Genomic DNA, 17,312 nt, shown 5'->3' on the forward strand with positions numbered 1-17,312 from the left:
TCTTTTGTCTCCTTAGAATTACAATAGGACACCACTAGGTGGCACACGTGCATTTCGTCAAATTTAACTCACCCGTCTACATATTTTCAACATTTAGGATGAGTTTTAGAGTGCTTATCTATCTAACTCGACCTTGATAGCATAAAAACTTTGTTTTCAGAGAAACCCGTCCAAATATGTCGTGATTAAGACGTGTTGGGAGCTCATTACCGAAGAGTGCTTTATAGTGCCACCGATGCACAAAGAATCCCATTTTATAAACTTTTCCTGTTACGTCCCGCCTCCTGTCCCTGCGTCTCGTCTCTAATTGGTCTACTGAGCTAAAACGCTTACACCCCATTGGCTGTGTAAGATGTCTGCGTTCCTTCACACAGACGAACTTAAGTGAAGCCGATCTTCAACATCGGTGCTGCTCGATGAGCGATACTGGAAACTGATCAAACCCGGCATGGCACCCACAACGGTGAGAACATTATCTTTATTACATATCGCTTAATACTTTTAAAGAATAAGTGTGAAGAAAATGAGCACGAGAGCAGAAAAAGTTATTTTTCTTTCTAGGATTGTATGAATAGTTTGAATACTTAATGCTAATTAGTTTTAAATAGCCAACAGTTTTGACAGCAACTTAAGCCAGTACACAAGTCCTTCCTACACGGAGTTTGTTATATGAGAAGTATATGTAAAAAAAAAAAAAAAAAAAAACATCGAATTTTGCTTGTGAGGTCTGCATAAATGTAAAATTTTACCAGATAGCCAGATGTTGTGTCTCGAAACGTAGTGTGCTGCCTACCTAGATGGCATTTTTGCATCAATAGGCGTTCATCAAAAATACTGCACGGATATGATGCCCAGAACTGCAGTAACATTAGGTTTGGATGCATAACATCACAGAAAGTCAACGAAAAAAAAGAACTTTTCATTATATATTGTATTATATAATGTTATACTATATTATAACTAAATTAGGTCTCAGAAAATGGTCTCGTAATTTAATTTATTTCTTTGAACCTGAACATTTTTTGAAATATGCACAACTATACAACAAAATCTATTAGAATATTATTTTTAACTGCTTAAAGTATATTCCACTCTATGAAGTCTGTACAGCTGATCACATCAACAGGCAGTTGACATTGGGCCATCTGTTTTGTAGCTCACAAGCAGCTTGAGGATTAAATTAATTACCCTCTGACATGTCGGGTGAGCTTGGACTCAAACACTGACTGCTTCAGTCTAGCTCCAGGGAGAAATGCTGGGTAATTTAAGAAGCATTCAGGCCGATGTTGAATAGTGTAGCACCCTTTAATTCAGAAAGGCATGGGCACCATTAAAATGCCAAATTAGTCAACCATGAAGAACACTATCGGCTAATCCTCAAGTGCACATGAAAGAAAGGTTTTGTAGATGTATAATGATCTCTAAGAATGTTTCACTCTTTTTATAACCTTTTCCTATAATGTTTCATTCTAAATCACTTAGTAAAGAGACTCTTGCTTGCTAAAAAAGCAAGTATTTTTCACATGTGATCTATATAACTATTAGATAGTTGAAAGCACTTACTGATGCATGATATAATTTTCTTTGGGTTTTATAAAAGGCAAAGTGAAGTTGTGAAATTAGCGCGTCTATAAAGTATGGCTTTGCTTAGGAACACGCTTCAAATTAGCACTGTTTGAATGGTTAAACCACAACCCATGAAAGCTTTCTTGCATACTCACGGCCTCAGATCTAGTACGCCGTTCCCATCAGTGCACAATACATCAAAAGACACGTGACGGCTATTTACAAGCACAAATTCAACTAAAGGTTGCACAACACAGATGAAAAGGAGAATTTGTATTCATGCACTGCAAAGTACAGTATGCGATTTATGGCAGCTTTGACGTGGAAGTCAAGCTTCCAAATTTCAGCTGGAGCACAGTAGCTGGACGTCTTCCGTCTCTGGCATATTATGTAACACTCTGAGACTCCTTCGTGACTTCATGATGTGGAAACTGGCTAACCACACAAATCTCGACATGAAGCACCATTAAAAGCAAAGTGGGGTCAGAAGGAAGAAATCTAGACTGAGTTTCATAAGATTATTTCAGTTGAAGCTTGCAGCACAGGGTCAAAGCATTTATGGTGTGCGCAGCTATATGGGAAAGTGAAATTCGATACTTTGAAGGTTATTCATGCGCAATTACTGAGTATTTAGAAGCGAGAGCTCAGGAAGGAATTTCAGTCTTCCAACAAGAAGTTTCTTTCTCTAGCTTTCTATCAATAGAAAAGTCGTGGAATGCTGCTTTAGCTTTGATGTGTGACAGATGCTTTGACTCATAAGAGTAAAATGGAAAAAATTACCTGTTTTTTTCTTTTCCTGTGAACTGCACCGAAAGAAACACAACATGGGAATGGAAGTTTTTCGGAGATCACAGCTGTGATCTATAGCCATTATGTTCTTGGACAAGCTTGTTAACCCCTTGATTACTCCAGGAGGACTGGCTTAAAATAAATTGCTTTTGATGAAGCATAATGGCTGCTAACAAACTGCTCAAAGATAAAGAGACTGAAAATTGTGATGGGTTTAATTCAGTCTGTCCATTTAGTGCACTTAGTTATGAAAGAATAAAGCAAAAATGCATTTAATCATGGCCCGACTTGTATGTAATTTTTCATCTCTTGCAAGATATTCTTTTTTCAGTTTTTTCACAGAATTGCATGAAATGAAGTCAGAATTGCAAGATAAAAACACACAATTCTGACTTTTTTCTCACAAAAGTTTATACCTCGCAGCTCTGACACACTGTGTGTGTGTGTGTGTGTGTGTGTGTGTGAGTGTGAGTGTGAATGAAATATGCCTGCAAGTGGTATTGTTGTTTAATTGCATTGGAAAACATTTACATGCTGCATCCATACTGGAAACCTAAAGAAAAATTATATAGTTAATCTATTTACTGTGGGTTTGTATTGTTTATTTTAATATACCATGCACTGAATAAGCAGCACACTGTATAATAAAGACAAGCACATGGAGAAAACAACAGACTGCAGTCATTTGGTCTGCAGATGGAAAGGAAGGGAGAAGATTTGTAGACATGGAGATTGTTGCCTGACTGCATGTTTTCCAAACAATTTAGCATAGACTTTGTCCTAATGTAGTGTAGCGTTTTCTGAAAACAGTCGTTAGAATCTCTGATTGCATTTGAGTTATATTTCGTATTTAGTCACCCACTCATTTGCTCTGTTTTGTTGTCATTTAAGGAGTCGAGGCTGAAAGTGGAGGCTCTGAGTAAGAGAGATGTGCTGCTGCTCTTCAGTGTTCTTGAGGGAGAGCTGGAGGCCAGAGACTTTGTCATACAGGCACTCAAGGTTAGTCCAGACCTGTCAATGGATAAGAATGTTTTTATAGTTTCTTTTAAACCGCAGTCTATGACAATACGGGCAAATCGCGCTGCTCTTGGCTCTTAAAAGAACAGTTCACCAAAATGAAGGTTCTGTCATTATTTACACCGCCACATGTCATTCCAAACTCATATGGTGTTATTTTTTTCTGTGGAAGTTTTGGAGAATCTTCATACAGCCCTTAATTTGGATCAAAAACACTATAAATGAACCCTAAAAGTGCACTACAAATATCCTGTGCACTACATATCTAAGTCTTCTCAAGCTATATGGCCATGGTGGGCCAGTAGTGAACTTGACAAAAAAGAAAATCATTCCTGTGTCATGTACAATTTATTCAGGAGCATCTGGGCTAATTTATTCATTCAAGATGTGTAGATGTGCAGCTATGTACAGCACTGTTGCTGCATGTTTATCCGAGCAGCTGCGACCCAAGTCATACATCAATTTACACCATTAGGGAGGCAACTCTCTCTGTGATTGGCGGCTCTTATTATCTTGTGGTGTGTATTTTTTGGTATTCCTTGGAGATTCCTATCAGTCAAATATATAAACAAGCCCCGATTGTCCTGAATAAATTTTATAACATCCTAGATAGTTGAGATTGATAAAGTCACATTAGCTGATGAAAACTAATCTGCAATCAATTAGTATTGTTGTATTTAGTCCCTTTTTTTTTACAGAGTTTGATGTGTGTGTGTGTATATATATATATATATATATATATATATATATATCCCCTATTTAAAATATTAATTCATTCTATTCAATTGTAATTATTCTAATATTAATATAATTGATTTAAATCAATTTAATTTTCTGTCCATCTCTGGTTCTCATGATGGTTTTACTGGTGAGGTTTTGCTTGTTTATGAGAAATTATATCAATACAAAAAAAGTCAATACTTCAATTATAGTATACCTCAGTAATTGTGTATTGAAAGTCAGTAGTTTGCTAACACATTTTTGGAATAGCTGCCAAGAACCTACACTTAACTAAATACCAATGAAAAAACTTGGTTTGTTGTACTTCCTGTATTTTGCTATTTTCTATGTTCCCAGCTCAACTGCATTCTCGCGTTATTTTCAACAGCATTCATCAGGGTTAGGAGTTGATTGGATCTCATTTACTTTGCTTTTTCATCAAACTCTTTTCTGCTTAATTTTTATTTATTTATTTTTTCTGCGAGTCTCGTCTCCTACTACATTCCAGTGCTGTTGCTGGGCCTCATCCCACACTTCTGGTGGACACTAGGCTTCCAAACGCAGCCTCAGATCCAGCAGGCTGAACTAAACTCAGGATGATCAATCAAATCTTTTTTTTTTTTAAAGCACTTTAGTGAGTGAGAATAGTGAGTGAAGTGACGTACTGCCAAGTATGGTGACCCATACTCGGAATTCGTGCTCTGCATTTAACCCATCCAACGTGCACACACACAGCAGTGAACACACACACACACCGTGAACACACACCCGGAGCAGTGGGCAGCCATTTATGCTGCGGCGCCCGGGGAGCAGTTGGGGGTTCGGTGCCTTGCTCAAGGGCACCTCAGTCGTGGGAATTGAGGGTGGAGAGAGCGCTGGACATTCACTCCCCCCACCGACAATCCCTGCCGGCCCAAGACTCGAACCCGCAACCTTTGGATTACGAGTCCGACTCTCTAACCATTAGGCCACGACTCCCCCCCCCCCTTTAGAGTACTATGTAAACATATATCAATCATTCAGCACCATTATAATGGTGCAGTTCACAAAAAATCCTGTATATTTGAGTTTTCTTTCAATTTATATATAATTGCAGTTACTGAGATACTGATTTGGCAATGTAGGAATGACTCAGAATCAGCCAGACAGTGAGCAAGACAACTTCCCTTTTTGAGCATATGATTTGCGTCCGTACAGACACCAGTACTCTGGGCCCCTGATCAAGCCTTTGAATGTTGTTTGTTCTCTGCAAAGCCACACACAAACATGTCAAACATTATAATGCACATTTCCTTTTGTCTAGTATCAGCTTTAAACTTTATTGCAGTGCCGTCTGTTCATCTGATCATGTTAGCATGGTAATAAAATTCAGCATCTGTGCTCTCAGATCATGTTTTTTTGTGGTAAATCTCTATGGAAGGCTGAACAGATATTATCTGCTGCATTCCTGTTCTTGAAAGCATTGGACTGAGGCTATGTGAGCATCACAAACAGTACATTTGGGGTATTAACCATTCTTCTGAATCACTTTTAAGCAACTTCTTAAGCAGACAGCATATATTTAACACAACTGCATATTTCTTCTAAAACTCTCTGTGGTTTTTAGGGGCAATGTTCTGGCATGCTGGGATTACAATCTCTGTCACTCATTGCCTGCTTTGAATGAGGTCATTAAGGCATGACTTCTTTGCTTTGACTCTTTCACACACATACACATTACAAATTACCCTTATGCATTTGCTCAAACGTAAAGGGGAAAATCAACAAGGGGGCAGATGTCACATCACAACAGCTCCTAATCTCTGTATAACTTCATTAGCCATACTAATCGTACATACAAACACTATTCATTATTTGCTTGTGGTGCTTTCTCTGAAAAAAGAGGGGAACTAAATGGTATTTTGCTCAAATAATCATTCCCATGCTTATTTCTGCCCCTTAGCAGCTGTTGACTTTTGCGGGAAAACTTGAAAACATTTCATGACTAACAAGTAAATAGACTTTGAGTTCCAGGAAGAATGTCTTCCAGGTGTTCAGCGAGTAAATATATTATCAAAAATAGCTTTATATATTTTACTGTCAAATCCTAGTATGATTTTGAGAGTGCAGGTAGCAGATAACAACAGTATTTTATCCCTGGTCTCGCTAATGTTCTCAGTGAAGATACTCTTTATGGTATCTTTATCTCTCAGACAGACTAACACACACACACACACACATAGAGAGATTGTTTGAAGGCACCAGACTGGCTGACTTATCTTAAGTCATTAGTAAGGTTAATCTTCTCAAGGCCCCCATAATTGCTCAAGCTATTAGCCTAAACACACACACACACACACACACACACACAATTGAAAGCATCATAAATATAGAATGGAAAGCAGGCATCCATTAACTTGATAAACAAAAGGTTTTACATACAGTACATACAGCTGTTGTTTATTTGGGCTATTTGGAGCTTAAATGACAAAGTAATTAGCTTGAACACAACATTTTTAAGTCCTTTTCATTTAGTTTACATTTTGTGCCAAATGGAGAATGGAATAATATTAATTAGTAAACAATTACAAAAAATAACTGATATATTTATTATTTATTACATTTGATATAATATTACATCATTAAATCATTACATAATTACATTTTTAATCCTGTAGAAATATAATGCAGAAATGCAATAATGTGTATGTGTGTGTGTAATATATATATATACACACACACACACACACACACACACAGTGCCCTCCACTAATATTGGCACCATTGGTAAATATGAGCAAAGGCAGCTGTGAAAATAAATCTGCATTGTTTATCCTTTTGATCTTTCACTCAAATAATTCACAAAATTCGAACCTATTATTGAAGTCAAACAATTGAAAGTGGGGAGAAAATCTCATGATGAAATTAATATCTCCAGTGAATGTTGGCCACAATTATTGGCACCCCTAGAAATTCTTATGGGTAAAAGTATTTTCCCAGTAGCACACCAGGGTGACTAGGAGCATGAAATTGTCCAGCCATGACTTCCTGTTCCACAGGATTATAAATATGAGGAGCACAAAGGCCAGATTCCCTTAATCATCCATCACAAGGAGTAAGACCTAAGAATATAGTTCTGCAGAACAAGATTGTTGAGCATCACAAAACAGAAAGTGGCTGTAAGAAAAGAGTTAAAGCATTGAAAATACCCATTTCCATCATTCCAGTCAACTAAAGATGTTAAAAATCTGCCTGGAAGAGGACGTGTGTCTGTATCATCCTAATGCATGGCGAGGAGGAGAGTTTGAGTGGCCAAAGACTCTCCAAGGACCACAGCTGGAGAATTGTAGAGATTAGTTGAGTCTTGGGGACAGAAACCTAAAAAAAAATATCAAACATCCCCTACATCACCACATTGTTCGGGAGGGTTTCAAGGAAAATTCTCCTTACTCATCCAAAAACAAACTCCAGCAAATTCAGTTGTCAGACAAGACTGGAACTTCAAATGGCACTGGCTTCTATGGTCAGATGAAACTGAAAAAATAGCTTTTTGGCAGCAAACCCACCAGATGAGTTTAGTACAAACGGGGATAAAAAAAAGTACCCCATGTCCACAGTTAAACACACTGCTGGATCTTTAATGTTGTGGGCCTGTTTTCGGTCATGAACATGTTCTTCAGATGCATGGCATAATGGATTCTATCAAATACCAACAGATAAAAAATCTAAACCTGACTGCCTCTGTTAGAAATCTTATAATCGGCCATGTTTGGATCTTCCACCAGGACAACAATCCAAAACAAACATCAAAATAAACAAAAAATGGGTCACTGAGCACAAAATGAATCTTTTACCATGGCTGTCCCTGTTTTCTGACCTAAACCCTACAGAAAATGAGTGGGGTGAACTGAAGAGAAGAAGTACTAACATGGAGCTGTGAATCTGAAGGATTCGAATGAAGAAAATGGTCTCTGTCTCTGATCTCTTATCAGATGTTCTCCAAACTCTTCAGGCATTATAGGAGAAAACTCATAGCTGTTACCCTGGGAAAAGGACGTGCCAATAATTGTGGCCAACATGAACTAGAGAAAGCATTTATTTCACAATGAGACCCCCCCCCCCCCACCCCCCCCCCCCACCCACACACACACACACAACTTTCTATTGTTTTATTTCAATGATAGGTTTGAATTTTGTTAATTTTTTGAATGAAAGATAAAAAGGATAAACAATGCAGATTTATTTTCACAGCCACCTTTGCTCATATTTACCAAGGGTGCCGATATTAGTGGTGGGCACTATATATATATATATATATATATATATATATATAGTCTGACCTACCATGTTGTAACCCTATTTTACCCTTCTGTCCCCCACTTTTCTTTTCTGACTTAGTATAAATATAAATCAAAGAAGTTATATCATATAAAAAAGATTTTACTCAATATGTAACAGCTTCTAGATGCCTATCTTAAAGATGTATACTTCAGAAGTGCCTTACCCTAAATTTATATTTTTTTCCCATTGATATTTACCCCTTTTTTTTCGACATAATTCACAGGATGTTTCCCAGAACAAGGAATTTACCCAGTGAATGCTTATTTATGTTTATTTATTTCCAGTTTGTCATTGGATACATACCTTAGTGACAACTATGAAATCCCACAAATCCCAAGACATGCCTTTTTGTTACAGGTTGCATGCAACAACTTACATTCGTCTTTAAAGCTGCTGTGTGTCATTTTTACATTGTTTTTGAAAGCGCAAGCTTTCATTAAAGTGCTGGTGGTAATGTCACCCACCATCAACCTCAGATTCTTGTTAAGCACCTCCAGCAGGAGTTTACTCAAAAACACAGCTTTTACCCTCTTTCTTTCTCACCCCTTCTGCTTCAGAGACTATAAAACATTCATTCATTGTGTCACGTCTGCACAGAACGTATATCTGCTCGAGCATCAGTGCCACAGAGGTTCACAAACAGTCAAAGTGTACTGACTTACACTCATGTACCATATTCATTATGGCTAGTTCCTGGAGAAGCAGAGTCTTAGATCTACCTCAAATGGCAAGGTTTTATGTTGCTGAATAGAGTAATCCATTAAACAGCAAATACTCTCACACACAGTTACCAGATGGACATGCATGTTCCAACTTGAATCCGTCACTCTAAAGAGAACATGATCTGAGTGATTTGACAATGCAGTGGAGAACCTGTGGTGTATCAGTCATTCTATCAGGCATCTGTATTTAATTTAGAGCCATCTCTCTATTCTATCCACGTTTCTTTGACTTTTTCATTTCAACATAGTATATGTACATGGTATAAACTAGGGCTGCAGGATTTTGACACAAATTTCACGATTCAATTCAGACTCACAAGCTTGCGATTCGATTTCCAATTTGATTCGATTTTGATTATTTTGGATATTTATCAGGTACAGTATATGCCAAATTTTCTAAAGGAAAAAAAAATCTCTCAACTAATGTTGTAAAATAAACATGAGAGCCAGTTAGTACATTACTATTCTATTGAAGTTAAAATTAACTGATTTGTATACAAGCGCTTGAATTACACTCAATTAAGTTTTTATGATAATAAAGTTAAATAACAAAGTAAAAAAAAAAAAAAAAACATAGTAACAGCTCAAAGCTTAGTGCGATTTATCGAGTGGGAGGCACGCTACAATGTTCCGATCATTAACTGAAAACACTTACATTGTTTCTTAAAAATTATAATTAAAATGAGAGATCAATATTTTTTTTACCCAGCCCTAGTATATACTCGCGTTTTTGGGAGTTGTCTTAACAACATCAATGTGTATAGGGTAATATACAGTTTTGTGGCTGCTAATGATTATTTATGGTCAATACATTTTCATCCTCTATTGACAGGTGTGGCAAATGTTAATTTTGGCATGTGTTTTGATGTATGTCCATCTGTGTGTCTTTATCCTCCTCCTGACATTCATTTTCATACCTCTATTCCCTGTAGACTTCTAGTCATTTTTCAGAAGCTTAGTCTTACAGCTTTCAGCTGGACTCATAAAACCTGCCATCTCATTCCAAACAACCCTGTATGAGGTGGAGTGTTTCATCACGCTTTTCTCTTTAAGTTTAAGCTTCAACCTTTTTTGTTGCAACCAAGTACATTTGTTAGTTTAAGTAACCACCCACAACTCACACTGCTCAGAACACCCTAGTAACTCCTTAGCAACCACCCAGAATACCTTATGCAGCCATAACCTGGCAACCTGTGTGTGTAAAACTCTCTTTAGCTATCAGCTACTCTCTCTTCACTGTTCTACAGTTCCGTTTGGTTCCTTATCCTTGTGGGGTTTTTTTCTGGGTCAAATGAGCTCTTTTAGTTCAGTCATTTCAGGAGGTATTAAATTACTCCAGCTGGAACTTTTTTGGTGTCCCGTTCGCTGCATTGACCCTACCTGAACTGTAGCGATTGTTTCATCCCTATTTTATGCACCCCTTGCTTGACCTCTTACTTAAAACAACAAACACCGGGAGCTGAACGCACACACACACACACACAGACCCTAAGAGAATGGTTTATGTTGCTTTTGGCAGGGTCATATGCTCTGTATCATCTCATTTCCTGTTTAGAAAGCAAGTATGTACTGAGTGTGTCTGTGTGAAAGAGAAAAGCGGAGGCTGCTCTACAAGGCTTGCAGAGTTGTTTTGAATAGAAGCTACAAAAATGAGTAGCAAACTAACAAGACAACAAATCTTGGATAGCTGTTTCATATCAAAAGTAGTGCTGTCAATTGATAAAAAAAAAAAACTAATCACACATTTTTTTCTAAAATTAATCACGATTAATCACAGTTAATCCCAACTAACATTAATGTTTTTAAATATACTTTTATATTGCAATAATTTCACATTCAATCTTCAAATAAATGTAGAAACAACATAAAGACAGTATATGTTTAATGGCATTAAACGTTTTTATGACTGAAGGCCAGTATCACTGATACCAATACTACTGATGTCTCTAGGAAATTGTTCTTTTTTCCCCTAATATTTAACCATTGACTATAGCCATTCAACGTTACAGTATAGTTGTGAGCTATCAGTTTAAAAAATAATTAGACTTTAAAAAATAACTTCTCATTTAAGTGAATTTAAAACAATCTTCACATAAACCCATTATAATAAATGTCATATTTACCTTTGCCCTTCAGCAAGTAGGAAATATACAGAAATTGAATAAACTTTTTCAAACACTAAATTCTAAATTAAATATAGATGAATCCTTAAAGCTACAAAAGTTATTGATTTCCTCTTTTTTTTTTTCTGTGATTTACAGACATCACAGCAGCTGGTTATTAGCTTATTTGGCTGCTATTACTTTAAGAGCTGCCGCTGCTGAATGTGACGCATATCTGACACGCATGCCCGTATAATTTCACTCGCGCTTTAATATGAAATGATACAGGCTACAGTGAGCGCTGTCATTTAACTAGCGCCTGGCGCTGAGCCGAAGTGCGCGTCTGAAAAGAGGGAATTCTTGTCAAGAAAAAAGAGACAGAAGCAGCAGTTGTGAGTGGGGTGGCCAACCCTAGCTCCGTCCCTGGGTTAACGCACTCAAAATCAAAAGATTATAGAAAACTGGATTTTAAACACTAAATGTTTAAACTGAAATGTGTAGAAATCTATCTAAAATAATCCAATAAATCCCTATCTGTCTGTCTTGCTACAGGCCCAGCGTAGAGATTCCTACATGGGGGAGCGATATGGCAAATACAACCTGAGCGACCCATTCCTGGCCCTGCAGAGAGACAGTGAGGTCCTCCAGAGCTCCGGCCAGACGAGGGGTGACGGAGGAAGTTCCTCCCTGAGACGAGAGGGGGTCTGTGGGGCCACGGCTCGCTCGGATCCTTTGACGGTGCTGAAGCTGGTGGTTGGACACTGCAGAAGGATGCAGGAGAAGATGCTGAAACAGCTGGCAGATGCTGAGAACAGACACAGGACGGTGAGTTTATACTGCATAACGGCTGAAAGCCACTGACATCGATACTGATGTGAGCATCATATCATTTAAATTGGATTTACCAGGTCAAGGACAGCTTGGATTGGTTTATAGGCTAATCTTTATCTCATTCTGTCGCCCCTCTGTGGTGGTTTCAGGTCATTGCTGATTTGGAGGAGGAGAAGAGGAAGCATGCTGAGGATACTGCAGAAGGAGATGATGTCACTTATATTCTGGAGAAGGAGAGAGAGCGCCTCCTACAGCAGGTACAAAGAACTGAAAATATTATACTCTGGGGTACTACAGGGGAATGGGCTACAATTTTTATTATCTTAATCAAAATGAGTTTTTGCTCTGTTATTTTAACAAAGTAAACACTTATTTTGATTAGGATGAAAATTGTAGCCTGTTCCCCTACAGTACCTCAAATACATGAAAACTAATTTTACAAATTTAAATATGCAAATATAGACATCATCCTAAATATGCAAATTTTTGCATACTACAAAAAAAGTGATATACAGTTGATCCCACAGAAAATGTCACTGGTTAAAGTGTGTTTTATTTGACATTTAAATATTTAATAAAACATGCTCTTTAACATAAACATAACATAACATTAACATAAAATATCAAGGAAAAATATAAATATTTTCTAAAATCTTTCTGACAACTAGCAGTAATATAATTTAAGAAGAAAAAGTCTCAACCTGCATAAAACATAAGATAACAATTTTGAAAGTGACACTTTTGTGCAAAATTTTCACTTCATGAGCTTTGACCGATGCTAATATGAAAGGTTTATAACTGTTAAATATATTAAAACTGAAACAGGTATTTTAAATTGTAATAATATTTCACAATGTTACTATTTTACTCTATTGTTGAACAAATAAATGCATCCTTTGTGAACATAAAATTAAAGAACAACTCCAAACTTCCAAACCAAACATTTTAGAAATAAATTATCTAACAAAATTTATTTTTGCAAAACTATGAATCTATCATTGTATTTTCTACTAATTTGTGTATTTTATATACATGTGCTTAGTTGGAGTTTGAGAAGGCAAAGACGTCCCGAATGGAGAGGGAGAACAAACGACTGCATGATCAGTTAGAAGACCAGCGAGTCCAGCATAAACAGCTCATGACGGCGCTGAGTCGGGAATGCAAACGCTCCGGCACACGTGCACACGAGGAGTCCCAGCGTGCCAGCGAACTCAGCCATCGCCTCGATCGTGAACGAGTGGTCAATCAGGCTCTGAGAGCGGAGATCGAGGAGGAAAAGAAGCGGGCTATGCAAATGGAAGCGAGGCGAGAGGAGCTGCTGGCCGAGTTTGACACTGAACGGGAGCAGCTTGGGCTGAGATTACGAAAGGAGGAAGCGCGTTGTAGAGCATTACAGGAAGAACTAGAGAAACTGAGGAGAGAGATGAACAATGCAGAGGAGAACTCAAACAAGACCCGAATGAACGGACACCATGTTCCTGCAGAGGAAGATGGGAATGTTGAGAAGCAAGACATGTTAACCAATGGGAGTTCTCAGACCAATCCACAAGCTCACAGCCCTGTAAACAGCAATCATTCACTTGACATGCCCAGTATACAAGCGACATACCAGGCTGGCATCATCCAGCGCTTCCATGCAGCCCGTCACAAGTTCCAAGGCACCTTTGATCAAGATTCTCAGACCGTCTCTTCCCCTCCAAATTCTCCATGTGACCTCTCACCCTGTGCAGCCCATGTGGCTCTACCAGACAGCGTTTCTTCTAAACAAGTGGCCCGCAGCACTGTCACACAAGCCCTGAATCGCCTCAGCTCTCCGCAAAGTCCCAGCAAACCAACATCCCCCAACAGTTCCCCTTTCGGCACAGATTACCGCACACTGACCCACTCTGGGATGCTGTCTCCCACTATCAGGTCTCCAACTATTCCCAGAGTTGACAGAGGGAACCCACCTCCCATCCCACCCAAGAAACCAGGCCTCGCCGACACGCCGCCTTCACCGGCCACGCTCCGAGCTGCACGCTTGGCTCAAACGGTGGCCGGTTGCGGACGCAGCAGCAACTCAGACAACAGCAAAGAACCAGACCTGGTGCTGTCGTCTAGCGGCTAGCAATCACAAATAATGAACTTCATCGTGTCAAACACTGTTGATTTTTTTGAGAGGGACATTTCAGGTTTTTAAAATCATTTTAGAAGATCTGAAACAAATATTTGTAATTTAACAATGTTACCATATCTCGGTCAGATGCATGTTGATTGTGTGCATGAATACAATATGCATTCTGTATTTTACCATGAGAAAAATCACTTTTATCACTGACAATCACCAGCTTCTATAAATAGTTTTATATATTGTTATTCAGACAAATATAACATTTATATAAAAAGTACCATTCAAAAGTTTGGGGTCAGTACAGTTTTTTAAAATAAATTAATACTTTCAAATAGAATTCAGTTATTTTAAATTGTAAAAATATTTTACAATATTGCTGTTTTACTGTATTGTTGATAATATAATAAATGCAGCCATGGTGAGCATAAAAGACTTCTTTCAAAAACATTGAAAAAAATCGTACCAACCCCAAACTTTTGAACAATAGTGCACATGATTGTGTATCTGAACATTTTACCCTGTCATCTAGTTTTTACACTGAATTATATATTTAACAGATTGCATATGCAAACAATCCTTTGCTTTCTCACATAGCAGTTTGTTTTGTACATCTAAAGGTATTTGATATTTAGCCTAATATTTACATCTCGCTCAGAATCATGTTACAGATGTTTGCATCACATTATAATGTTTTGTTTATTTTTTAAGTTTGTATTCTTTTTGTGATCTGATATGAACGTTGTTTTTATAACCAATGTAATTTTTACATTTTTGTTTTTTACACTTGTATACATGGGTTGGAGCAAAAGATTTTAGATTTGTGCATTTGTACTGCCTAAATCTAGCCAGCAGAGGGCACAGTATCACCCATCCTCAGCCATTCATAGGCTATATTTGGAAAGGAATACTAGTACACTAGCTTACTGCACAGTATACTCTATATACTGCCTTCTGTATTTTAAAAATAGTATGTGAAATAAAGTTTTTCTGAGATTTAATCCATTTTGTTTATAAATGTGGTAGTCTTGTGATAGTCTGCTCAAATAATGGTGGTGATGTAAAAAAAATTGCAGATGATACCGATTTATTTGTCACACAAAAAATTGCATTATTGCATTGCAGTATTCATTTTAACATTAAACTGACCAATCAGAATCAAGTCTTCCAGAGAGCTGTCTAATAAGGAAAGTTATTATAAAGTTGTATCCTTTAGTGAACCGATAACATTAAACACTCACTACAAGCTCAAAACCACAGAAATGAGTCAACGTATGATTCTCATTTTGATGTTACAATGAAAGCACAACCGACCCTTAGATCTTAAAGCATCTGCTGTCTCAAACTCGGGGCAAAGCGTCTGAAAAATGTCTGAGCATCACAAGCATCCATGTGAGACTAACAGGAGCGGGGATCACAGTTTAACCAGCCAGGAGCCTCTCCCTAAATCTAAAATCCCCTCGTTATGTGTGTGTATATGTGTGTGGCCCGGGAAACAGAGAGGCAAACACGCATGAAGTATGTGCCACTCTGCCCCCCGGTCACAATGGTCTTACCAGGTTCCAATCAAGCGCAAACTCACAGCTTTTACAGTCTATAGCTGGGCTTAAGTTGAAAAATCGAATTAGAATCTATTAAAAATTTTATAATATAAATTAAATTAAAATAATATAACATTAAAAAACCAATTTAAATTAAAAATATATTTTTTACGTTTTTATAAAATAGAAAAAAATAAAATTCTGTGATTATTTACATGTACTGGAAAATCACAGCAAAGTATGATACAACAAAGGTAAATAAATTATATTTATTAACTTATAATAATATATTCATTAACTTAATTTTATTATTTATATATAATAATTATGTATTGTGTTATGTTTTGTGAACTACTCATTTAATGTCCCCTAAAATATCAGTGCTGCTATTTCTGCTGACTACACTGGTTTATCTGTAGATGTCCTGTGTGTCAGTGGATGGTCACCCCCTCTGGTGGATGCTGCTAATTAACATTCCTGTTTGGGACAGTAGGTCGAGGTTGCGAGGCCGACAGGGACGCATGCCTGGCCTGGTGAAATCTGTCTCCCACACACTGCTATAATCACCAGCTCCTCTAGATCAGGGGAGGGTAGGGCACTGACCTCTCAGTACAGAAAGGACACGTCACTAATTATTGGTGCACATCCTGAGTCCCAATGGGTTAAGTATTCTAGTCACTCACTGTTTAGAGACAACAAAAAGGTGATGCTCTCTTCTGTATGAGCCCAGTGGTGGATTTGGCATTTAATCGTATTTAGTAGTGGTTGCTAAGGCAAGCATCACTATTACTATAGGTCACACTTTATGCCAGTGTTAGTGATCTGAACTAACTTGTAAACCTATGTATTTGAAATATTAAGGCATAGAGAGAGAGAGAGAGGGGTAACACTTTAGTATAGGGACCAATTCTCACTATTAACTACTTGCTTACAAATTCTTACAAAACACATTCTGTTTGACCATATTCTACATCCCTAATCCTACCCAATGCCTAAATTTAACAACTACCTTACTAACTATTAATAAACATATTAATAAGCAGCATATTAGGAGTTTATTGTGGCAAAAGTCATAATGTATATATTTATTTTAATATATTAAGTATATATATTTAAGTGTCTATTTCCAAGACTTCAAATACATATTTATGTTCTTTCAATATGAGTAAACAAATGGCATGCAGACAAAGTGGATTCTACACCAACTTATCTCCTAATGCGCGTATTTCCTCCTTTAATGATCTTTGGCAGGAAGCTAAAGGACAGCGTGTGAGTCAAAGTGACCAGAAGCATTCTTTCTGGAGCTCTTTGTTGTTTACTTTGTATTAATGTGTGTAAAGCAGTCCCCCCTCCGTCTAATACCAGTGGTCTATTTTATGAGCAAGCTGGGGTGATTATGTACATTGACAATGTCACGTCCCAAAATATATGAGCAATGGCTACTATCTTTGTTTAGAAGGTATTCATTGAGTTATATATAGACTAGCATACCCCAGTCTGGCATGTTGATACCTAAACAAACACTGGACGTCTGGTCTGATGATAGATAGATAGATAGATAGATAGATAGATAGATAGATAGATAGATAGATAGATA

General features: G+C 37.5%; 1 protein-coding gene across 2 annotated transcripts; it reads left to right on the forward strand.

Moving 5' to 3' along the window:
* Positions 1 to 49: 49 nt before the first annotated feature.
* Positions 50 to 15,431, forward strand: LOC306845001 (CTTNBP2 N-terminal-like protein). Of its 2 annotated transcripts, XM_079377480.1 has the most exons (5): positions 50 to 463; positions 3,247 to 3,354; positions 11,789 to 12,061; positions 12,217 to 12,324; positions 13,110 to 15,431. In XM_079377480.1, exons 1-5 carry the CDS (start codon positions 449 to 451, stop codon positions 14,172 to 14,174), a joined length of 1,569 nt encoding a protein of 522 aa, XP_079233606.1. In that variant the 5' UTR covers positions 50 to 448; the 3' UTR covers positions 14,175 to 15,431. The 2 variants fall into 2 exon arrangements, with proteins under 2 accessions (XP_079233606.1, XP_079233607.1); XM_079377481.1 differs by lacking the exon at positions 3,247 to 3,354 and having other exon boundaries at positions 361 to 463; positions 13,110 to 15,322.
* Positions 15,432 to 17,312: the final 1,881 nt, after the last annotated feature.

Source organism: Barbus barbus (genome assembly GCF_936440315.1).
Source record: "Barbus barbus genome assembly, chromosome: 25".
NCBI classification, from domain to species: domain Eukaryota; kingdom Metazoa; phylum Chordata; class Actinopteri; order Cypriniformes; family Cyprinidae; genus Barbus; species Barbus barbus.

Coding starts and splice junctions, on each gene's coding strand:
- LOC306845001 (XM_079377480.1), top strand. Junction 12,062..12,216: donor CTGAGAACAGACACAGGACG/GTGAGTTTATAC, acceptor TGGTGGTTTCAG/GTCATTGCTGATTTGGAGGA. Junction 12,325..13,109: donor GAGAGCGCCTCCTACAGCAG/GTACAAAGAACT, acceptor ACATGTGCTTAG/TTGGAGTTTGAGAAGGCAAA.